This window comes from Podarcis liolepis (assembly GCF_965112155.1).
Source record: "Podarcis liolepis genome assembly, chromosome: Z".
Classification (NCBI taxonomy): domain Eukaryota; kingdom Metazoa; phylum Chordata; class Lepidosauria; order Squamata; family Lacertidae; genus Podarcis; species Podarcis liolepis.
The window spans coordinates 1,275,345-1,300,907 of record NC_139570.1 but is presented as its reverse complement, the minus strand read 5'-3'; the positions used below and the strand labels follow the sequence as shown (position 1 = coordinate 1,300,907).

The following is a 25,563-nucleotide window of genomic DNA, read 5'->3' as shown; positions in this document are numbered from 1 at the left end:
CATAAAAGTATTAATAAATAGTTAAAATCAAGTTTTAGGAACAGGGTTTTCCTTCTCCTAGGTGGGCTGCTTTCTCAGGTTGTGTAGCCCCTCTGATAAATAGCCGCATATGTCGTCACCCAAAGAGCCATTATCCCCTTTGAAAGAAATCCAAGGGAGGTGCTGAGGTGTTGATTAAATGCAAATTTGTCATCCCCTGGGGTGACAGGGGGCTTCGGGGAAACCATAAAAAAGGTAACGGATCCCAGTTAAGTCCAGTCACAGACGACTCTGGGGTTGTGGCGCTCATCTCGTTTGTCCGCAGAGTTTTTCTGGGCCATGTGGCCAGCATGACTAACCCGCTTCTGGCAAACCAGAGCAGTGCACAGAAATGCCGTTTATCTTCCCACCAGAGCGGTACCTATTTACCTGCTTGCACTTTTGGGTGTGCTTTCGAACTGCAAGGTTGGTAGGAGCTGGGACGGAGCAGCGGGAGCCCACCTTGCTTTAAACTGCACTTCTGAGGAAGAGAAGTCAGGTTTATTGTTACTATAGTTTATTTTTGGTGTGTGTTTCTTATTGTAAACCACCCTGTGATCCTCAGGTGAATGATGGTATAGAAATTTCATAAATAACTTCCATAGAGGTGAACACCAGGTCCAAGGCATGTCCACGGCTATGGGTTGGGCCAGACTTATTCAGGGACAGCCCCATGGAGGCCGTGCTTTCCACGAAGTCCCGAGTGACTCCTTGTAAAGTCGTGTTGGCATGGATGTTAAAATCCCCTAGGACAACCAAACTAGGTGTTTGCAGGAGAACATCTGCCACAACCTGAAGCAGCTCAGGCAGGGAATCCTTGGTGCAGCGGGGAGGTCGGTACACCAAAAGGAATCCTGGACTGCCCCTATTGCCCAACTTCCAGAACATGCACTCAGAAAACTGGGTCTTCCCAATAGGACGCCGGGTGCAAACTAATGACTTCCTAATCTCTGCTGATCATTGGACATCCACTAAGCAAGTCTCTATGGGTGAAGCTTTCCCCAAACTGGGTGCCACCACCAAAAAGGCCTTCCCAAGAAGCCATCATCAGGTGGGGGAATCTGAAGAAGGCCTCCAATGAAGATCTTAAGACCCGAGCAGGAATGTGTGGGGAAACACATTCCTTCCGAATAATCTCCACACCAAAATCAGTGGGGTCTCGTTCCTCCTTTTATAGTTAAAAGCTGCCACCTCTCCAGAGTGCATGACAACACTCGTGTCAGGGACTCAAAACCTCACAGTCTGGCTAATGAGCTCCTTAGGGTTCTGTGTTAGTACACAATGAAACTGTCATGAACAGAATCTGAAACATTAGTTAAAAAGGAACACACACACACACATATATCAACAGTGAGTGATCAGAACATCGCTTTTGAATATTAATTCCCTCCCTACCAAAACCTAGATCAAAAGATGCATCACATGCCAAACGTGCCTCAGAGAAGAGCAGACCACACCAGAGGTTGGAAGCCTTCACAGAATATGCACTCAGGCTTCACAGCCCCTTCAGGCACAAAAGGAGAAGGGGGGGCAGGTAGCACTGGCAGGTAACTGGTAGATCCTCTGGACTCACAAGATGCAGACAAAGATGCTGGGAGCTTTATCCTAGTCAAGAGAGCAAACTTTTCTCCTTGCTGATCTTCAAGATCCAGCTTTAAACCACTGAATTTGGCAACCTTAAGTGACTAGCACACGCCAGTGATGGGCGGGGCCAAAGTTTAAATGTGAACAGTCCAAAAGATGAGACTTTCAGCTTTGACCAAGAGAGTGCATTCCAGCTGCACAGAGACCAGATGTTCAAAAACACACAACAGCAGGGTGAGGGAGTGTGGCATGGCGAAGGTCCCAAAGGACAGCCAGAGAGGTCTGGAAGGCCACATCTAGCCCCCGCTCCGGTGATACAGTGTGCTTCCCTACCACACTGGCATCTCGCTTATAGAATTTTATTGGCTTCTCTCCATCACCTTTCATGGGCCGGCTGTGTTCTTGGCATCTGTCTTTTGAAGGAGAAGACTGCCAGCGAGGGGAAGGGTCTCTTTCACCAAAGCACATCCGCCACACATCCTTGGGGAGCTTCCAAGCATCTCCAGAGGTCCATCGTAACACAATTTGGAAGCCACCCATCTGTAATGCCTCCCAGAATCGCGAGGTTCTAGCCAATCAAGGACTGTTGACTCTGAAGGGTCAGGGCCACATACCAGCCTCTTCTTATAAGCCTTCAATTTCCTGAACCACACACACTCTTCTGGCTTGTGAGTCCCGAAATATTTGCTTAGGTCACATAGCTGAATGCTTTGGGTTTGGTAAACAATATGACTCACAGGCAGTTCTCAAACTCTCTTGATATTTTAGCAGGGGAGGAGGAAGCAGCAGGACTCTTTGAATGCAGCACCTGATCCATGGTAGGTCTCCTAGTCGATTAAAACTTCTTTTTACTGGCCCATTTGCCAAAAAGATTATCATATCTCCTTCAAAAAGATTACCATATCTCCTTTGCTTTTTCATCCAGATGATTAAGCCTTACTTTCCTGAACAAACAAAAAGTTATTTCGACTTAGGGCACATGTGAGAAAAGCACAAGCATGCTACAGTTTCCTGAAGATTAATTATTCCAGCTGTTAATGAATTGCGGCTTCACCCTACCCCGCTCTCTCTCCGTATTGCTCCACAAATGTTATTTGTGGTTTGTTTCTGTGCTCTGATCAAGATCTTTCTCTTCTAAAGGCCTATATCAAAATTTAGAAGTAGAAAGAAGCTTTGCATTCATCAACTAGACCCCAAGGAGACAAAAGGAAGTGGGTTTCTGCAAGGGTTCCTCTGGCTGGCTGCTACCCCAACAGCAGGTGGGGTCACAATCCCAGAAAGAGAACAACAAGGAATCTTCCAAATAAGAGGGCACAAACTATCTCCAACTGTTGCTTATCTTGCTAGTGCAATTAGAGATCAGCACCATCAATGCACTGGATGAGGAGAGCCTCCATGCCAACACAACAGCATGTGGAACACTGTCAAACTCTCCTTGATAGCTGGCTAAAGCTCATGAAGCAAAAAAAGATAAAATAAACACAAAGACATGTATGGGGTGCGTGTGTGAGAAGTTATTTTTTGTAGAGAGGGACCAGGAGGAGGAGGAGAGGAAGAAGAAGAAGAAGAAGAGCAGCTACCAAGCCCAAACTGCATAATTAACTTTGGACTGACCTTCCACAGAATTTAGAGATATTCTGAAGGAAGAAAGTATCAAGTGATGTGAAAAGTCACTAAATGCTATTATCACCAATGCCTGTTCCCTCCTACTTTAGACATGAGCTTGATTTTTGTGAAACCACCAAAACTAAAAAGAAAGGGCACTTGCTGAATTCAATGGATTTTGTACTGCTTTCCTTGCATACTCCCAAAGGACGGCTCCCAGCCCTTGCTTCCTTTCTCCAAACTTCTACCACCAGTTGCCTGGGTACTTTCCCCTTCATTAATTATCTGCCAGCCCCTTTCATTATTTTTGCCCAGGCCTCAAAGCCCCCCCCCCGCACCTTTGCAGGCCAAAGGAAACTGTACCCGAAGCCACAACTGTAAATCCCATTCCAAATTTGGCACCACACGTGCCAAGTGGAGGCCTTTTGATTTACAGCCCTTGCAAATATGCACGAGGGATGCTTGCAATCAGCTGACAATGTTGACCCGAGGAAAGGCAGAAGCTAAGGTTTTAAAGAGCTACACCAGGAGGGTAATCTACAGGCTTACCCGCCCTTTAGATTTTGCCCTTCTGCTGCTGAGCCAACCAACAGCAGTTGCCTTTGTTTACAAGGGAGCTCCACAGCTTCCTATCAAAGGAATATTGCTACTACTGTTAATAATTGGATGTGCTGAGCATTTATTTAGGGCAGAGATCATAGAATCATAGTGTTGGAAGAGACCGCAAGGGCCACCGAGTCCAACCCCCTGCCAAATCTATTTCAGCCTGAGGGCCACATTCAGCCTTAGCCAACCCTGATGGTGGGTGCAGCCAACTCACATCCCATGCAAGGACAAAACACCTCCTCCCTAAGCTGATCTGTGCAGATCCACTGAGGAGGTGGGTGATCACCCATCCCCTGGCAAGGGAGCGGATGAATCTGTATCCCCCAGTGTAGTCCCTCCAGTCACTCCAGCAGCACCCCCACCCCACTTTTTGTCAGTCCCAAATTGTTTGGGCATTGAGGTCTGGGGGGAAATGTTTATAGAGAGCCAAGTCAGTCTCTCAGTCCAGGCATTAGCTACCCCTGACTTAATACTTATTGGGTCTTCTGTAGACAATATCTCTGTAGAATCATAGAATCATAGAGTTGGAAGAGACCACAAGGGCCATCGAGTCCAACCCCCTGCCAAGCAGGAAACACCATCAGAGCACTCCTGACATATGGTTGTCAAGCCTCTGCTTAAAGACCTCCAAAGTAGGAGACTCCACCACACTCCTTGGCAGCAAATTCCACTGTCGAACAGCTCTTACTGTCAGGAAGTTCTTCCTGTAGTTCCATCTGACTTGAGTGATTGCTAATCTGCCCTTCCTCACTGTTCACACTGAACTGGTTTCATTCCGCTGCAGCATTACAATGTTATGCAGCCAGGGAATCAGGACTGTAGGCTTGGAAGGGACCCCAGGGGTCATCTAGTCCAACCCCCTGCAATGCAGGAATCTCAGCTAAAGTATCTCTGACAGGTGGCCATCGAACCTCTGCTTTAAAACATCAAAGGAAAGAGATTCCACCAGCTCCCGAGGGAGACCATTCCACTGTCAAACAGCTCTTACCATCAGAAATTTCTTCCCGGTGTTGAGTCATAATCTCCTCTATTTTCACTTGAATACAGTGGCTTGAGTCCAACCCTCCAGAGCAGCAGAAAACAAGCTGGCTCCATCTTCCATGTCTCAGCCCTTGAGATATTTGAAGACGCTCTTTTATCTCTTCTCAGGATCCAAGCTAAGCTTACCTAATGTCCTCAACTGTTCCTCATAAGCCTTGGTTTCCAGACCCAGCTTGTCAAAAATCAAGGCGCTACTACTAGCATACAAAGCCCTAAATAGCTTGGCACCCAAGTACTTCAAATAGTTCCTTCCCAAATATCAGCCACTTCAAACCCCATGATTAGTAGGCCTTGTTGGTGGTGCAACCATTGGGGGCTGCCTGGGTGGCTGACCTGTGACAGAGGCTTTTCAGTGGTGGTGGTTCCTTGGTTATGGAATGCCCTCCCAAATGAGACGTGCCTGCCACTGTCTTTAGCTTTCAGGAGGAATGTGAAAACATTCCTCTTTACCCAGGAATTTAGTGGCTGAAGAATACTGCTCCTGGCAATAGGATGGGAAAATGTTTCAAACTGCAATTGCCTTTAGAAAGTTTTTGACTGCAACTGCTTTCAAATGTTTTGAAATGCAATGTTTAAAACTAACTGCTTTATACAGGTAATGGTTTTTTGCTTTGTTTTTGTATTTAAATTGTGTCTGTGTTCGGTACCCTGGGCTCTTTCAGGGGGAAAGGGCAGAATATAAATGCAATGAAGGAAGGAAAAATACTTATCGCAAAGTATTGGAAGACACAAGATCTACCCACCAGGGAAGAATGGCAGATGAAGCTGATGGACTACATGGAATTGGCGGAAATGACTGGCAGAATCCGAGACCAGGGAGAAGAGTTGGTGGAAGGTTGGAAAAAACTTAAAAGTATATTTACAGAAATATTGCAAAATTAATCATAGAATCATAGAGTTGGAATAGACCACAAGGGCCATCGAGTCCAACCCCCTGCCAAGCAGGAAACACCATCAGAGCACTCCTGACATATGGTTGTCAAGCCTCTGCTTAAAGACCTCCAAAAAAGGAGACTCCACCACACTCCTTGGCAGCAAATTCCACTGTCGAACAGCTCTTACTGTCAGGAAGTTCTTCCTAATGTTTAGGTGGAATCTTCTTTCTTGTAGTTTGGATCCATTGCTCCGTGTCTGCTTCTCTGGAGCAGCAGAAAACAACCTTTCTCCCTCCTCTATATGACATCCTTTTATATATTTGAACATGGCTATCATATCACCCCTTAACCTCCTCTTCTCCAGGCTAAACATGCCCAGCTCCCTTAGCCGTTCCTCATAAGGCATCGTTTCCAGGCCTTTGACCATTTTGGTTGCCTCCTCTGGACACGTTCCAGTTTGTCAGTGTCCTTCTTGAACTGTGGTGCCCAGAACTGGACACAGTACTCCAGCTGAGGTCTGACCAGAGCAGAATACAGTGGCACTATTACTTCCCTTGATCTAGATGCTATACTCCTATTGATGCAGCCCAGAATTGCATTGGCTTTTTTAGCTGCCGCGTCACACTGTTGGCTCATGTCAAGTTTGTGGTCAACCAAGACTCCTAGATCCTTTTCACATGTACTGCTCTCAAGCCAGCTGTCCCCCATCTTGTATTTGTGCCTCTCATTTTTTTTTTGCCCAAGTGCAATACTTTACATTTCTCCCTGTTAAAGTTCATCTTGTTTGTTTTAGCCCAGTTCTCTAATCTGTCAATGAATGTTAGAAGGATGCTGGAATGAAGCTATATGGCTTTAGCAGAAATGTAATAAAGAATTAAGTAAAAACTGATTGATAATGGGCCAAAATGGAAAAATTTAAGGTTAGACCATTAAGATAAATTATAGAACAAAAATTAAGAAAGATGGAAAGAATTTGCTGAAATAGCTAATTGAACTAGAATACAAAAAAGGGAGGTATGAGGAGGTCGATGAAACAAGTAAATGAAAGGTAAAGATATGGAATATTGGATGTGTGTTTTAATGTTTTTGTTTCTTTTTGTTGTTTTCTTGTATTGTTTTTCTATGTTTGTCTTTTTATGTATTCAAAATAAAAAAATTCCTTCCAGTAGCACCTTAAAGACCAACTAAGTTAGTTCTTGGTATGAGCTTTCGTGTGCAAGCACACTTCTTCAGATACACTGAAACAGAAGTTGCCAGATCCTTCTATATAGTGAGAAGGTGGGGAGGGGTATTACTCAGAAGGGTGGTGGGAATGGGTGATTGGCAGATAGCTGAGATGAGCCTGTTGACAACTCTTAACGACTGCAATAGGTCTTACAGGAAAAGGCAAGGGGGGCTACATGACTAAGCCATTTTTCACCTTCTCACCGCTTGCCTTTTCCTGTAAGACCTATTGCAGTCGTTAAGAGTCGTCAACAGGCTCATCTCAGCTATCTGCCAATCACCCATTCCCACCATCCTTCTGAGTAATACCCCTCCCCACCTTCTCACTATATAGAAGGATCTGGCAACTTCTGTTTCAGTGTATCTGAAGAAGTGTGCATGCACATGAAAGCTCATACCAAGAACTAACTTAGTTGGTCTTTAAGGTGCTACTGGAAGGAATTTTTTTATTTTGACTATGGCAGACCAACACGGCTACCTATCTGTAACTGTTTTTATGTATTGTAAGGTATGTTTTGTTAAATTTTCCATTGTTTGCTCCCCCCCCCCTGTAATCTTTAAACTTCTAATAAATATCATTTTTTTAAAAAAGGAAAAATACTGATTAGAACATTCCCAAAGAACTAGCTGTGTTTGTTTGCTGCAGCAAAATCAACGAGGAAAGACTTGATACATCCCTAACCGTTCTGCCTAATTTCCACAGGCAACGATGCACATGGAGACACTATAGTCCCACCATCTACAAATCTGACCCAGCAGCCATTGCCCTGGCTTCTGACTTTTCGGCATGCATTGCCCACCCTGACTATCTCTGTGGTCCATACGGAGCCAGAAACCTGCTTTTGGCTGTGTCCCAGGTGCATTGCCCTTCTGCCCTCACAGAAATGGGCACTTCTTACATTCTTATATTGTGTATGTCACATCTAGTCTGACATCCTTTTCTTACAGTGGCCGACCAGATGCCTGTGGGATCCGAGCACAAGAGCAGCAACTCTCCCTTCCTGTGGTTTCCAGAAACTGGCATTCAGAAGCATTATTGGACAGAGCATAAGTCATTCTGGCTAGTAGCCTCAGATAGCTCTCTCCTCCTCCATGATTTGGTCCAATGCTCTTCTAAAGCCATCAAAGTTAGTGGCTATCACTGCCTTTGGTAGGAGGGAATTCCATCGTCTCACTTCATGCTATATGAAGAAGTACGTTCTTTTATCTCTCCCGAATTTCCCACAATCCTGTATGTGCTGTCTCAACAGAACCCGCCCAAGAGAGGAGATAGAATCCAGGTGTTTTATAGGCATTTTGGGAGGAGAGGATATGAAGTACACATTCTTACTGAAAATGTCAAGGGGAATGGGAAGATTTTTTAGCAATTAAAAAAGGCACTGTATGTTCAGACTTTTAATGATATGCAGCAGTCAGAGTCTGTCACACTTATTCTGATTTAACTGTCCCAGTTGCTCCTTCCATATGGAGTGGAAGTCTGGGAGGAGCCCTGCGTTATGGTGAACTGCTCCCGAGAAAGCCTTAAAAATTTTCCTGAGTCACAAAAAAATGTTGTTAGTCTTTAAATACAGGGTGTGAGTCATGCGGACTGATAGATTACACTCTGCAGCATTTTTTATTCCAACCCCCCCCCCCAAGAAAATACAGAGGCCAAAAGATTCCTGCAGTACATTCATCATGGGTAAAAAAAACACCCTTCAGTCTTCTTGCTTTAGTAGCAAATAATGGCAACAGCTGGGTGGATCCTAGCAGCCCTTGGATTTCAGATTTCACATTTGCCACACAAAATATAATAATTCCATCCAGAAACGACAGGCCCAAATAATTATTGGTGCACTTTCAGAAAACTTCTCCCTCCCCCTTGTCAGATGAGGCATAATGCCATCATGAAAAATGAGTTCCTAAATTCAAGGAGGATCCGGCACCCTGAGTAAAATGGATGCATATCAACATCTGCTATATGGTTGCCCCGCGAAGGTTCCTGCCATGACCCTGGAACCAGGTTTCCCCATTTTCAGGGGTGAGAGCAATAACTCCCGAGTCAGTAGGGGGATTACACATAAGCACAGGAGAAGCACTGCCTTCCTCTGACTCAGAGAAATCCCACCCCAGGGATTGCCTGGGCCAAGGAGTTTGAGTTCTCCAGTACCTTTTTTGGAGTGACTCCCACTGTGCTGACATCAAAGCTCCACTGTATGTAACTTGCCCACCATTTTCTTGAGACTGAAGCACGTTCTGCTTTTAGTGTTCCCAAATGCTTAGGTTTTGAGCATACAGAACAACACCGCAGAGCTCTTCCTGCACGACGTCTTCTCCAGTGACCCTAGGAGCCCATCCTCTGTGGCTGACTCACCTCCTTCCACTCCACTCGGATGGGTTCCAATTAGAGCAAAGGGTGAGGAGTCTCTTTCTCAGTTGCTAAAATACTCCCCAGTGTGAGCCAGTGTGGTGCAGTGGTTAAGAGTGGTAGACTCGTAATCTGGTGAACTCACATCCCCGCTCCTCCACCTGCAGCTGCTGGGTGACCTTGGGCCAGTCACACTTCTTTGAAGTCTCCTCACAGAGTGTTTGCTGAAGTCACCTCACAGAGTGTTTGTTGTGGGGGAGGAAGGGAAAGGAGATTGTTGGCCGCTTTCAGACTCCTTAAAGGTAAAAAGGTAAAGGTACCCCTGCCCGTACGGGCCAGTCGTGTCCAACTCTAGGGTTGCGTGCTCATCTCGCTTAAGAGGCCGGGAGCCAGCGCTGTCCGAAGACACTTCCGGGTCACGTGGCCAGCGTGACTAAGCTGCATCTGGCGAGCCAGCACCAGCGCCGCACACAGAAATGCCGTTTACCTTCCCGCTATAAAGCGGTACCTATTTATCTACTTGCACTTGGGGGTGCTTTCGAACTGCTAGGTGGGCAGGAGCTGGGACCGAAAGACGGGAGCTCACCCCGCCGTGGGGATTTGAACCGCCGACCATGCGATCGGCAAGTCATAGGCACTGAGGTTTTACCCACAGCGCCACCCGCGTCCCTCTTGAGACTCCTTAGGGTAGTGATAAAGTGGGATATCAAATCCAAGCTCTTCTTCCCCTTCTTACTGACTGGGTGGCTCTAGGTTGTTGATGGCAGGGACCCTTTTGGGATCCTGCTACAGAAATAGTCATTGGTCTTGGAACCTGGACCATTACAGCATCCAATTTTCCCCACAACTGGCAGTCAGGTGCCCTAGTGAGATGCCCACCAGGTGGGCTTAAAGGCAACGGCTCTTCCACCTTCGGCAACAGGTTGTCTGCATCTCAGCATGGAGTTTTGTCTTTAACCATTAATGGCTGCTGACAGACCAGCCCTCCACAAATTTGCCTCATGTCATTTTATAGTAATCTTAGCACAGGATAGGAAGAAACTAGACTGGAATTCACTGACATATCTCTGGGTGGATTTGCTGTAGATCCCCTTTCTAGGTTCTGAGAAACGCACCTTCCTTCTAGCACTTATTGCCGACAAGCTCTACTACACTGCCCACCTGGTGCCTTCCAGATGCTTTAGACCAGTGTTCCCCAACCTTCGGCCTCCAGCTGTTTTTGGACTACAATTCCCATCATCCTTGACCACTGGTCTTGCAAGCGAGGGATGATGGGAGTTGTAGTCCAAAAAGAGCTGGAGGCCCAAGGTTGGGGAACACTGCTTTAGTCCAGCAACTGGAGGAACGTGTAGCTACACTCCAAAGAATTAGAGAGCTGGAGCTCTTCTTGGAAGCAACAGAGCACACCGTCTCCACCAAGGAGGAGACAGGGGACTCCCCTAAGAAGGAGGCTAGTTCACCAACACAGGTGCCAGATATATGGAGAAACGTGACTCAAAGAAGTAGGAGGCCCAGGGTTCGCTCTGATTGTTTAGAAATACACAATCGCTTTGAAGTCCTCTCCCCTAGCATGGAAGAAGAAGAAGAACAGACTCCATTTGAGGATCTCTCCCTCATTACAGTCAATCAGGTATATGAAGATGAGCAGCAAAGTCAGTCCTCAGGGAATGTGCAGGCAACCTTGGAACGGACAGCTCACGGAAGAACCCCGACCAAACCTAAGAGGAGGCGTGTAGTGGTGATAGGGGATTCCCTACTGAGGAGAACAGAAGCAGTGATCTGTGGGCCTGACAAGATGTCTTGGGAAGTGTGCTGTCTCCCCGGGGCTAAGATCCAAGATGTAACTGAACAACTGCAAGGAATCATAAAACCCACTGACAAGTATCCCTTCCTCTTGGTTCATGTGGGAACCAATGACACTGCAAGCAATAGCCTCCAGAAGATCAAAAGAGACTACGAGGCTCTCGGCAGGAAATTGAAGCAACTAAATGCACAAATTGTCATCTCATCTGTCCTCCCAGTTGAACGTCGTGGCCCAGGGAGAGAGGGAAAAATAGTGGAAGTGAACAGCTGGCTTCGCAAATGGTGTAAACAGAATGGTTTGGATTCTTAGATCACAGACTGCAGTTTCTTGAAGATGGACTTCTGGCAAGCGATGGGCTGCACCTCACAACGGTTGGGAGGAATGTTTTTGCCAAAAATCTCAGAAACCTCATCAGGAGGGCTTTAAACTGACTAATGTGGGGGAGGGAGACAGTGCTCCTGAAGGTAGGAGTCTATCAATTGATGAAGATGATCATCCAAATGTCATAGACCAAATGGAGCAAACAGCACGCAGACCTAGTGGTGGGAGGAAAAAATCCTTAAATAAGAGACACGGGGGAATGATTAATGGACTTCAATGTCTGTACACTAATGCGCAAAGCATGGGAAATAAACAAGATGAGCTTGAGCTCTTGGTACAGCAAACTAAATATGACATAATAGGCATCACTGAAACCTGGTGGGATAAGTCCCACGATTGGAATGTAATAATGGGGGGATACAATCTATTTCAGAAAAACAGACCAGACAAGAAAGGAGGAGGAGTGGCGTTATATGTCAGGGATGTGTATACCTGTGAAGAGATCCAAGATTTAGAGCCTCAAAGCCAAAGTGAGAGCATTTGGTTCAAAATTAAGGGAGAGAAGAATAACAGAGACCTCATTGTGGGAGTTTACTATAGATCCCCAAGCCAAACGGAGGACATACATGATGCCTTCCTGGAACAGATGGCCAAGCATGCAAAAGGAAGGGAGATAGTAGTAATGGGGGACTTCAATTACCCGGATATTTGTTGGATGTCAAACTCAGCCAAGAGCATAAGGTCAAACAGATTCCTCACTGGCCTTGCAGACAACTTCATTGTCCAGAAAGTGGGAGAAGCAACAAGAGGAACAGCCATTTTAGATCTGGTCCTAACCAATGTTGATGACCTGGTTAGTGGGGTAGAAGTGGAAGGATCATTAGGCGCGAGTGATCATGCTCTTCTGAAGTTTTCTATACAGCGGAAAGGAGCAGCCAAGCATACTAGGACTCAATTTCTTGACTTTAAGAAAGCCGACTTCATAAAACTTAGGGAAGTGCTGGGTGAGATCACATGGACAGTAATACTAAAAGGAAAGGGAGTTCATGATGGCTGGGAGTTTGTTAAGAGGGAGATAGTAAAAGCACAACGTCAGGCAATACCAATGAGACGGAAACATGGAAGGTGCCTAAAGAAGCCAGGGTGGCTATCTAAAGAACTTTTAACAGAGTTAAGATTAAAAAAGGATGTGTACAAAAAATGGAAAGGGGGGGAAACCACCAAAGAGGAATTCAAACAAATAGCCAGCACGTGTAGACACAAAGTCAGAAAAGCTAAAGCACAGAATGAACTCAGGCTTGCTAGAGAGGTTAAAAGCAACAAAAAAGGCTTTTATGGGTATGTTCGTAGCAAAAGGAAAACAAAGAAACAGTGGGGTCACTCAGAGGAGAAGATGGTGAAATGCAAACAGGGGACACAGAAAGGGCTGAACTCCTCAATGCCTTCTTTGCATCAGTCTTCTCCGATAAAGAAAACAATGCCCGACCTGAAGAATTTGGAGCAAATGATTCAGCAAAGGAAATACAGCCCAGAATAACTAAGGAGATAGTACAAGAATACTTGGCTAGTTTAGATGTATTCAAGTCTCCAGGGCCAGATGAACTGCATCCAAGAGTATTAAAAGAACTGGCAGATGTGATCTCAGAACCACTGGCAGTCATCTTTGAGAATTCCTGGAGAACAGGCGAAGTCCCGGCAGACTGGAGGAGGGCAAATGTTGTCCCTATTTTCAAAAAGGGGAAAAGAGAGGACCCAAATAATTACCGCCCAGTCAGTCTGACATCAATACCAGGGAAGATTCTGGGGCAGATCATTAAGCAAACAGTCTGTGAGCACCTAGAAAGGAATTCTGTGATCACCAATAGTAAGCATGGATTTCTGAAAAATAAGTCATGTCAGACTAACCTGATCTCGTTTTTTGACAGAATTACAAGCCTGGTAGATGAAGGGAACACAGTGGATGTAGCCTACCTTGATTTCAGCAAGGCATTTGACAAGGTGCCCCATGATATTCTTGTAAAGAAGCTGGTAAAATGCGGTCTTGACTATGCTACCACTCAGTGGATTTGTAACTGGCTGACTGACCGAACCCAAAGGGTGCTCATCAATGGTTCCTCTTCATCCTGGAGAAGAGTGACTAGTGGGGTGCCACAGGGTTCTGTCTTGGGCCCGGTCTTATTCAACATCTTTATCAACGACTTGGATGATGGACTCAAGGGCATCCTGATCAAATTTGCATTTGACACCAAACTGGGAGGGGTGGCTAACACCCCAGAGGACAGGATCACACTTCAAAACGACCTTGACAGATTAGAGAACTGGGCCAAAACAAACAAGATGAACTTTAACAGGGAAAAATGTAAAGTATTGCACTTGGGCAAAAAAAATGAGAGGCACAAATACAAGATGGGGGACACCTGGCTTGAGAGCAGTACATGTGAAAAGGAACTAGGAGTCTTGGTTGACCACAAACTTGACACGAGCCAACAGTGTGACGCGGCAGCTAAAAAAGCCAATGCAATTCTGGGCTGCATCAATAGGAGTATAGCATCTAGATCAAGGGAAGTAATAGTGCCACTGTATTCTGCTCTGGTCAGACCTCACCTGGAGTACTGTGTCCAGTTCTGGGCACCACAGTTCAAGAAGGACACGGACAAACTGGAACGTGTCCAGAGGAGGGCAGCCAAAATAGTCAAAGGCCTGGAAACGATGCCTTATGAGGAACGGCTAAGGGAGCTGGGCATGTTTAGCCTGGAGAAGAGCAGGTTAAGGGGTGATATGATAGCCATGTTCAAATATATAAAAGGATGTCACATAGAGGAGGGAGAAAGGTTGTTTTCTGCTGCTCCCGAGAAGCGGACACGGAGCAATGGATCCAAACTACAAGAAAGGAGATTCCACCTAAACATTAGGAAGAACTTCCTGACAGTAAGAGCTGTTCGACAGTGGAATTTGCTGCCAAGGAGTGTGGTGGAGTCTCCTTTTTTGGAGGTCTTTACGCAGAGGCTTGACAACCATATGTCAGGAGTGCTCTGATGGTGTTTCCTGCTTGGCAGGGGGTTGGACTCGATGGCCCTTGTGGTCTCTTCCAACTCTATGATTCTATGATTCTATGACTACAATTCCCATCAGCTCCAGTCAGCACAGCTCATGCCCCAGGTTGAGAAAGGCTGTGTATCAGTGTGTGCAATACAGTGGTACCTCATGTTAATTACGTAATTCGTTCCGGAGGTCCGTTCTTAACCTGAAACTGTTCTTAACCTGAAGCACCACTTTAGTTAATGGGGCCTCCTGCTGCTGCCGCGCCGCCGGAGCACGATTTCTGTTCTCATCCTGGAGCAAAGTTCTTAACCTGAAGCACTATTTCTGGGTTAGTGGAGTCTGTAACCTGAAGCGTATGTAACCTGAGGTACCACTGTACTTTAAAATCAAGGAAGGAATCCTTTAACTGCCCCCCAAAGCCATGCTGTTAACAAACTTTTCCCTCCGGTTTTCTGAAGAAGTAGGCAATAAGCTCATGGCAGCTTATGTTCTATTAATAAAATTAATTAGTCTTGAAGGTGCTACTGGGCCAGGATACACTTGCAGCTTATCAGCTTCCCAGCACTTGCACAAAATTCTTGGCAGCTTTTGGGTTCCCATGCTGTTTTTTTCCTTTATCCCGAAGAGTTCTGGCCAAAGAGCAAGCCATCTCTTGCCCCCCCCCCCCACTTCCTTAAGTGAAAGGCTGATTCTGCAAGCTAATTTATAAATTGGTTCACGTGCATCCCAAAGATCTGTCAAGATATGGTAGGCCTGAAATATTTCCAACCATCGGCTGCACCGTAACCTCTGGAAGAGAAACCATTTCCCGTCTAAAAGCCTTTCAACCTGCTAATGATCCGGCCTGCCCGATGCAATTTCTTTTCCAGAGTCACAGCCTTAAGTTGACTTATGAATTACAAATTACGGAAACTGTGCATTTGATCACAGCAATAATCATTTGACTATAACTTCCTCCCTCCCTCCCTCCCTCTCTGCTCCCCCCTTTACCACCTCCAGCTTCAAGCTCAGGAACTGAATAACTTACACACTCACTCTTTGATTACCCTCTGATGTTTTAATTGCTTTTTTCAAGGCTGATATTTAGGGAATGGGGTCCACATTTGAAACAAATGCTTTGCCTTTTGCAGGGAAGTAGCCTCTGGAACTTAATTGTCTAATACTATAGAGAGTATGGACATTTCTTTGGCAGAGACCTTAAGCATAACTGTTACACCGAAAGGGCACTTTGTTCCAGGGCTGATCCAAATGCCAAAATTTTCTGTCTTCTCTCTTCCAACCTCTGTTTTGCACCCGTCACCCCTGTTTTTACCTTCCCACTATGAAATTATCAGCATATATGAGTTGAGGAAGGAGTCCTCAAGGCAGTGCTGGCCTTTCTACAAAAATGTTAACATCATGTGGAAGAAATAAGAAAGAAATCTATTGGGAAGACACCTTAAAAAGAACGCAACTTAGAAATCCTAGGGCTTACATTGCTACCTTCCTCCACAGCAACAGATGGCGCTGTTGCATTACACATTCCTATTACGAACAACACAACCAGCTCTCTTATTCCATACATTCATATACAGTGGTGCCTCGGGTTACAGACGCTTCAGGTTACAGACTCCGCTAACCCAGAAATAGTACCTCGGGGTAAGAACCTTACCTCAGGATGAGAACAGAAATCCCCCGGCGGCAGGAGGAGGCCCCATTAGCTGAAGTGGTGCTTCAGGTTAAGAACAGTTTCAGGTTAAGAACGGACCTCCGGAATGAATTAAGTTCTTAACCCGAGGTACCACTGTATCTCAACAGGGTCTCCCCTGACTCAAAATATCTTAAGTACTGAACAGTTCCTCAAGGAACGGCTTTTAGCCTCAGCAACTGACCTGGAAAAATACACTCTTCAGGTCTAGATTCAGGTACAGGTACAGGCATGGCCTCAGCTATGCACAGCTTTGGCTTCCAGTATGGGGTAATTTCTAAAGAGGGAACAATGTCTCTCCATGGGTTTTTGAATGCAGATTTACTAAGTTGGAAAACTGGGTCATTCTGAACAATACTCAGTGTTCATCAATGATTCAGCCAGAAGCATCTAAGAGAGAGTACGTGAGCTTACCTGATTAATGTGTTTCAGCTTATCAATGATCTGGCTAACGACGGGTTCAGGTCCTTTCACCTTGACTTCATGGTTGCTGAGCTGGGTCTTTCCTCCGTTCCTCACTGCCTGGCGGGTGTACCTGCAAGGGCATGACAAGCATGAGTAACACAAATGGTGTGCAAGACTAAAGAAGATGCTGTCTGAGGGTCCCAGAAGGAGCACAAAGTGTGGTATCCCCCCCCCAAGAGTCTAAGGCAGGTGTTCCAAAAATTTCTTGAAGAGGCAGAAATTGAGCAGTGAAGTTGGGGTGTTGGGAGGACCTTCATTTTCTGAGTTACCCAAGTTCCCTCTGCCATTTCCAAGTCTTGATAACAATTCCCTTGGTTCCATCTTGTGGAACAACAGCCACAGTGCCTGACACCTGGTGCAGGTGTCTTATGCTTTGAACAATCTGTAAGTGCTCTGTTCCTGTTGCTTCTGAAGCAGCAAAGGCAGGCAAGACAAGATCAGCTCAGAAAAACATCTATTTTAGCAAAGATCCTCATTAAATTAAAAACAATAACAGCAAAAGTGGGTGGGGGAAAGTGAGCAGAATAACAAGCAAAGCAGAATGACCAAGAGGATGGAGCAAGGAAAAGTTGCAGCACCTGGGACTTCACAGTTTAGAGAAAAAGCAAGGAAGAGGTGACATAATAAGACCTTCATGACATTATGCATGGCATGGAGAAAGTGGAGAGATAAAAGTTTCTCTCTCTCCAATGAAGAGGACTGCATGTTGGAAGATTCAAGGCAGTTAAAAAGAAGGCCTTCTTCACACAGCTCATAGTTAAACTGGAACATGGGCTCCCTCAGAAGGCAGTGATGGCCACCATCTGGGATGGCTTGGAAAGAGGATAAGACACATTCATGGAGAACCCTATTGATGGCTACTAGCCAGGATGGCTATGCTTGGCCTCCATGGCCAGAGGCAGAAATGCTGCTGAACATCAGTTGCTGGAGGCGAGGAGGGTGCTCTTGTGGGAGTCCACCATGAGAGCAGGGTGGTGGGCTAGGGGGGCCCTGCCATGGTGCAGCGGCTTCTCTTATGTTCTTATGTAAGTGTTTTGGTCATTTGCAAAGGATCACTTTAAAGCTATTTCATCACATAAATGTATATATAGTATTTCAGATCTTCCATTTATCGCGTAAGACTGGGGGCAGCACCCACATTCACAAATAGCTGGCACCAGGTGGGCTTCTTATCTGGTCATAAACAGTTGGCAAAGCTGACAATGCGTGTTCTCCTTCATAGAGGGGTGGGGTCTGACAGGCCACCCCTCTGTTGCTGGGTGGGATCGTATAGATGGCCATAGCTGTTTCAGCTGCTGAGGAAATTTTGATGCTGCCAATTTGTGGGATGGACCAAGAGTTTTATATACTGAGCACACGGCATTGAGCGTTCTCTTTCGCTGCATGCACCGGATCACCTGCAGCGCTCGGACCGTCTGGAGGACAGTGGAGCGATCTTCTCATTGTCTGGCTACATTTCTTTATTTCTCCCTTCTTTTTAATCCTCTCTATCCCCTTAATTAATTTAATTCCCCTTTTTTCCTGTTTGATTTCCCACCCCTTGCCCTGCCCTGTGGGAAGATTCTCCCTGTACCTGTGAGCGCTGCCTGTGCGTAATCCTCCTGGGCTTGCCTTTCCCAATAGGGAGAGAGCCCCCTTTCTTTCGCAAAAAGGTTTCCCCCATTTCGCCTGTTGGTTAATTGTGGGGCTAGTCAGGGCTGTTCCCAGCTTAGCTGGAACCACCTTCGTTTATAGTATTCCCCGAAGGCTGGGCCTCGTCCTTAGTCAGAGATTCTTAAGAGCAGAAGCCGTGAGACCTGCACAAATCATTCCAGCCTAAGGCCTGCTACTGTTCACAGTGAATTGCGGAGTCTCTGTGACACGGGACTCACCCTCCCTATAGAAAGGTATCTGTTTGCTCGCAGGCTCAGTAGCTCAGTGTGTGTGAATTGTTGCTCCTGTATATCTGAGGCAGACAGAGTGGAGCCAGTGTCTCTCTGTGCCTCCAGTGACTATGAGCACTCTGTGTAGGCTCTTTAACTATGCTGTTTCTGAACAAGTTTATTTTCTTCAAGTATGTTTTGCGCTGATCGTGACGTTTGCCATTTAGACATCTATTTTACCTCATATTCCTTACAGGGACTATTCAGTCAGTCAGTCAGTTTTATTTCACATAGCCAAAGGCTGTCACAATGTACACAGAATCATTCAACAATTAAAAGAAAATATACTGGATTGATTCAAAAAACTTAAAACATTTATATTATCAAGACATTACCTACTCGGGACTTCCGGCAAGGCAGCATGGCGGCTGCAACAGCAGAAAAGAGCTCCTGAAGCCAGCCAGAGTAAAAGGCTCTGTCTGGCCGACTCCTGGGCTCCCAGGACTGCTGCCGCCAGCACCGCCAGCGGAGAGGAATCGGGGGTGCCTGGGCATCTATCAAAGGAGCCAAAACACCCCCCCCCCACGACTGAGATTGAGCCGGAAAGGCACCCAACCACCCCCCCAACAGCCGAGAGGAGCTCCAAAACCAGGAGGACAGTGGAGCTAACGCAAAGAGGGAGAAAGAAAGGGGGAGAGAGGAAGAAAAAGAAAGAAAGAAAAAGGAGCCCCAAATTTACCGCTGCTGCCCCCATCTCTGCCGAGGAGAAAGCAGAGGAGAGGTAGGTGAGCACGGCAAGGCAAAAAAGGCTCCGGGGGAAAAAACACGTGGCTGAGCCCGACCGGGAGCTCCAGCGGCAAGGAAAACACAGAGAAGCCGCATAACAAAGGAGATCACAGAAAGGAAGAAACTACCTCCCCCCCCCTTTCTTTTTTTCTTTCTTTTTTTAAACCCTTTTTTAACCCCTCCCTCCCCCTCCCTCCCCCCCTTTAAAAAAAATATATACCGTATTTTTCGCACCATTGGGTGCACCGGACCATAGGGCGCACCCAGTTTTTAGGGGGGGAAATCAAGAAAAAAAATCTTTTCCCCCCCAGCCCCAAAGAGCAGCGTACAGGGTGCGCACAACCTCTCCCTGCCGGAGGGGTTGCGCGCAGCTATGGAAGAAGGCAAGGCAGCGAGTGGGATGGATCCCGCTCGCTGTTTTGCCTTCCCCTTTAGCCCCGTGCAGCCTCTCCTTGCCGGGAGACGCTGCGCAGGGCTTTCCTGGCTTTTCTGGGAGGTGGGGGAATTCCCCCACCTCCCGCAAAACCGGCAGAAGCGCGCGCACTTTAACAGGGCTGCATGGCTTCTTCTGGCTTTCCTGGGAGGTGGGGGGATTCCCTCACCTCTCCCAAAAGCCGGCAGAAGCCGTGAGCTCTTTAAAGGGGCTGCGCGGCTTCTCCTGGCTTTCCTGGGAGGTGGGAGAAGGGACTGATGCGGCCAGTCAGTCCCTTCTCCCTCCTGTGGAAAAGCCCGCAAGAACGCACGGAGCTTGTGTGCGGCTCTTGGGGGCTTTTCCCGCCTGCCTCCCCCCCTGCATTCGCTCCATAGGACGCACACACATTTTCCCTTGCTTTTTAGGAGGGAAAAAGTGCGTCCTATGGTGCGAAAAATACGGTATATCTTTTTTATCCCTCCCCCCCCCTATACCTACTTTTATCACTTTTCTTTTTAAAAGAGGGGCCACTGCTGCTGCAGCCACCCTTTATTTGAATCTTTATTTTTATTTCTATCTTTTCTACACACTATTTAAAGACACACTTTTCCACACACACACCCTCAATTTAAACCTCATTTTATTTCCACCTCAAACTCCCCTCTTAAGAATTAAAATGGCAGTACCCAGAAAACAGCCCTGAACCATCACAGGCCATTTCCTGGGACTGCCACTTCGCCCCAGACTTTCAACTCTCTTTTACCTATCCTCTTTTACCTACACTTTACTCATTTTTTCAAAAAAAATAAAAATAAAAAGCTCTATCTATCTATCTAAAGACAACCCCCCTTTTTTTTACCTTTAATTCTCATTTTTATCCTTTACCCGTACATTTTTAATTACTTTTTTACAAACAAAAAATAATAACAATAATTAGGGGAAAATATTATTATTATTATTATTATTATTATTATTTAAAAAAATACAATTCTCCCCCCTCTTTCTCTCTTTAAAGCCCTTTCTTTTCTATTTGTTGGCATGTTCTTGAGGGGGGAATCTTTTGCCCCCAGCTACGACCACCACTCTCTTTTAAAACAAAAATTTCCTCCATATCACTGCTATTGCTATTGCTACTCTCCCCCTCAATTTCCCCCTTTTTCATTTTTCTCTCCCTTTCTGCTCTCCCCCCTCTCTCTTCACCCCTCCTCATTTTTTCCTTTTATCCCACCTTTCATTTTCCATCCCCAATTTTGTTTTCTATCCCTTTTATTTTTTTTAATCAACCCCCCCTTTTTAGCCTGTTCGTCGGTTTGTTTTTGAGACCCTAACCACCACACGCCCTACCCCAAGAGGATGCCAAGCCAACCTCAAACCAAAACCATCAGGGAGACCGAGATGACACCAACCAGGGAGATGGCAAACAATGCTAAGATGGTAACTCCCCTTCAAGATGATGACCACCCAATAACAAAACGAGATCTGAGGGAAATGGAAGCAAGATTAGAAGCACGATTAGAAGAAACACTGAAGGCCACAATGGCTCCCATGCAGGTACTAATCAACAATCTAACCTCCAAAGTGGAAGCTCTAGAGAACAAGAACCAAATGCAAGAAAGAATAATAGAGCAATACCGGGAGGAGAACACACGTGTGAACAAGAAACTGGACGAACTTGTAAACCAAATGGAAGCAGAACACAGAGAGATGAAAATTAAGCAAGCCGACCTTGAAGACCACAATAGACGTTGTAACATCCGCTTCCGCAACTTTCCTGAAAAAACAGAGGAGAAAAGCCCAGCAGACCTAATTATACGCTGGCTGAAAAACACAATCCCAAGCCTGAAACTTGAGGCAGATGACTCGGAGAGGGCTCACAGAGCCCTAAAACCTATGCCAAAACCCAGCGCCCCCCCAAGAGACATCATTGTATGCTTCACACGCTACAAAAAGAAGGAAGAGGTATGGAACCACCTTAAAAACTCAACCAACCTTCGATATGGAGAAACCCCCATTCTGGCCTTACAGGACCTGTCTCAGGATACCCTAAACCGGAGGAAAAGCTTGCGCCCATGCACCCAGCGTCTCCAACAAGCAGGGATCAAATACCGATGGGGCTTCCCCTTCCGCCTCATTGTAACAACCAATACAACACAACACATGGCTACCAACATACCTGAGGCCCTGCAACTACTAAAGAACCTTGAACTCGACCTCCCACCGGAATGGCAACCGACAAACCCACCAAGTGACAGCCCCAACCACGAGGAAACAACAGCAAAAAAACTGGACAATGGTACAGAAGAAAAAGAAACAACAGAAGCGGCACAACAACGCAAACCAATACAGGCAAGCATCATGCTCAGAACCGCCCCACCGGCCATACGACACAAGAAACCAGACCAAGATTAACCAGACCAAGATTAACCAAACCAATTCATCACAGATGGACAACCCTACAACAACAACAACCCCAGCTGAATGAAGCAACCAGGAAAAAACCACAAACTGAAGGACTGGTGATTTCCCCCCCCCTTTTCCCCCTCTCTCCCCCCCAAAACATAGACACCAGTCCAGACGACCTCAACCACACTCCCCATCACCCACACCTTCAACACCCCCATACTCCATACTAGGGAAAAGCAACTCCTCGAACCTTAATAACACAACCCACAATCAGGCTAAAATCTGATACCCAACCAGCACTATGGTGGCACCAGAGCGTACCAGCACCCACATCCCCACCCCAACACACCAACAATGTTGCTCATAACATTGGCAACACTGCTTATGAGCCTTATACCCGACAGCGACGTTACAAAGTCACTTCACACTGTCTCACTGATCACCCCCTATCGCAAACAACAGGGAGGATGGCCTGTCCTTGAACACGGCATTCCACACCAGCTGAGACCTAGGACTAACTGGCTAAATGCCAGATGGCCTAAAATACCCCAAACAAACACCTATATGACTACATATAGGAAACTCTCTACAACTTACCCCCTACTGTTTAACCCAAATCTTACTCTAATCCCATTAGCCCCCCTAGGTCAGCGCAACCCCACTGGTTCTTTAAACAACACGAAGAGAGAGACACAAGACAACCCGAATGGGTTGGCAGGGAATCGCCCCACATAATAGATAAGCAAGAAATAGATGCGGTCCTCAAAAACCTGATACCACACAAAGCCCCAGGCCCAGACGGCTTCACAGCAGAATTCTATAAGAAATTCAAAGAACCCTTGATGCCCTACATGACCCGCCTATTCAACGACATCATAAAAGGGGGCCCCATCCCCAAAACCTGGACCCACTCCAAAATAGTCTCCATCCCAAAACCACTAAAAAACAGCCTCAAAGTAGAATCATACCGCCCAATCTCATTAATAAACCAAGACTACAAGATATTCACATCAATCTTGGCCAACCGCCTAAAAATCTTCCTACACAAGTTAATAGCCCCAGACCAGACTGGCTTTGTCCCTGGCCGCAATATAACAGACCCCATCAGGAAACTACTGAACCTGATCAAACACAGCAAGGCAACCAAACTCCCATTGACAATTATGTCCCTAGACATCCTCAAAGCCTTTGATTGCTTGGAGTGGAAATACATATTCGCAGTACTAACTAACATGAAATTTGGCCCCAACTTCCTACAAATCCTCAAACAGATATACTCCCAAGCCTCAGCAAAATGCAGAACTAACAATATGGATTCTAACACTATAGCTATCCAAAGAGGCACGAAACAAGGATGCCCACTGTCTCCCTTCTTATTTATCCTGGCCCTGGAACCCCTAGCAATCCGCATCCGAGCAGCCACAGACATCAAGGGAGTGGAAATAAAAGGCAGAACCTATAAATTAGGGCTCTTTGCAGATGACCTAATGGTCACAACACCAGACCCCATAAGCACAGCAACCTCCCTAATCAGAGAACTCAACACATTTGCAATGGTGTCGGGCCTACAGGTAAATTTTACAAAGTCAGAAGCTATGTGCTTCAACACCCCTCCTCACACCCCAAAAGAACTCACGAAGGTCACCAAAATAAAACTTTGCCACACCAAGTTCAGATACCTAGGGGTACAAATAACCAGAAACCTCAATAAATTGTACCTCCACAACTACAAGCCCCTGTGGCGACAAATTAACAAAGACCTAAAGAGATGGAATAACATGAACTTCACTCTCTCAGACAAAATAGCCATGATCAAAATGATCACACTCCCAAAACTAACCCACCTATTCCAAACCCTCCCAATCTGGATCCCCTCAACCCAACTTCGCAGTTGGCAGAGAAAACTACACTCGTTCATCTTCTCACATAAAAAACCAAGAATAAGCCCCAAATATCTGCACCTCCCCACCTCAGAAGGAGGATGGGGAATCCCCAACATAGGAGCATATTACAATGTCAACCAAATACGCCATATAATCCCATATATACTAGAAGATGAGACAAAACAATGGGTACACCTAGAGAGGGACACAATTGAAAATATCTGCACCACAGCATACCCACTCCTCCCAGACAAATTAAAGAAAATTCCCACAACACTTAACAGGTACACACAGACCATGCTCAAAGCATGGCAAACACAAATAGGCAAACTATCCACAACCCCATCCCCACTAATCCCCCTGGCGTACCACCCATTATTCCACCATGCAGCACAAAACCTCAAGATAAAAACCTGGCGAACCAAAGGCTTATATCGCCTAATAGACTTTTATAAAAATAACAAACCCTTGTCAACACAAGAAATACAAGACAAACTAGAAGACACCCAAATGCCCTGGTTAACACAACACCAACTACATGCCCTCTTAAACAACCCAACAGTAAAATCAGCAGCAACTAGGCCCTTGACAACCTTCGAAAACCTCCTCCTAACAACAAAGGGAAACGGTAAAGGGACGGTATCCGCAATATACAAAATACTACTCCAAAATCCCGCAAATCCCCTAGACACAATCAAAAAACAATGGGAGAATGACATAGGCTATGAGATTAACCCCACTCAATGGACCAGAATGTGGTCTAAACCCCCCTTTAAATCCATATCAGCGAAAAGAAAAGAACTCACTCTGAAACTCACCTACAGGTGGTACCTAACACCAAGGAAACTAGCGCTAATACACCCAGGAACCTCACCAAAATGCTGGAGAGGGTGCACCTCCACAGGCACATATCTCCACGTGTGGTGGGAGTGTCCCAAAATCCAACTATTCTGGACAACAGCCATACAAGAAATATGTAAAATAACTAAGCAAGTAGTAGACATCACCCCAGAATTGGCCCTACTAAACATCTTCCAAGACAACAATGCCCATTTACACCACAAAGAACTCATAACCCACCTACTTTCAGCAGCCAGAAACACCATAACCAGACACTGGAGAGACCTATCAGGAGTAAACATGGACCAATGGTACCAAATAGTATGGGAAACAGCCCTACTAGAAAAATTAACTAATAAGCTGAAACTGACACGGGGACAAACAGAAGAAGACGCCTTCACCCCGGTATGGCTCCCCTTTATCACATACATAGCCCAACAAGACAATGACAATAACCCACCAACAGCATACAAATCAATATGGCTAACCTGATCCAAAACACCCACCTACCTCACTCGCACACGAAATACAAAGATCACCACAGCCAATCACAAGCAAACAATCACACCCTAGGCCAACCCCAACCTCTCTCACCACCAAAGGAACACAAGTGAACAACACAAGCAACACTGACACCAAACTCTACATACATTAAACATAATAGAAACACTGCCACCCGACCCCACCCCCTTTCTTTTTTCTTTTCTTCTCCCCCTAATGCCTCAACAAATGAAACGGATTTGTAAAAATGTTACATG

General features: G+C 46.0%; 1 protein-coding gene across 3 annotated transcripts in view; it reads right to left on the bottom strand.

The window, feature by feature from the left end:
- Nucleotides 1–25,563, bottom strand: part of GPC3 (glypican 3) — a 244,259-nt gene that overhangs the window by 48,070 nt on the left and 170,626 nt on the right. For all 3 annotated transcript variants that reach the window (XM_083486444.1, XM_083486443.1, XM_083486445.1), the window contains one exon: nt 16,569–16,689. In XM_083486444.1, the coding sequence (XP_083342570.1) occupies nt 16,569–16,689 (121 nt within the window). The remainder of the gene's footprint in view (nt 1–16,568; nt 16,690–25,563) is intronic.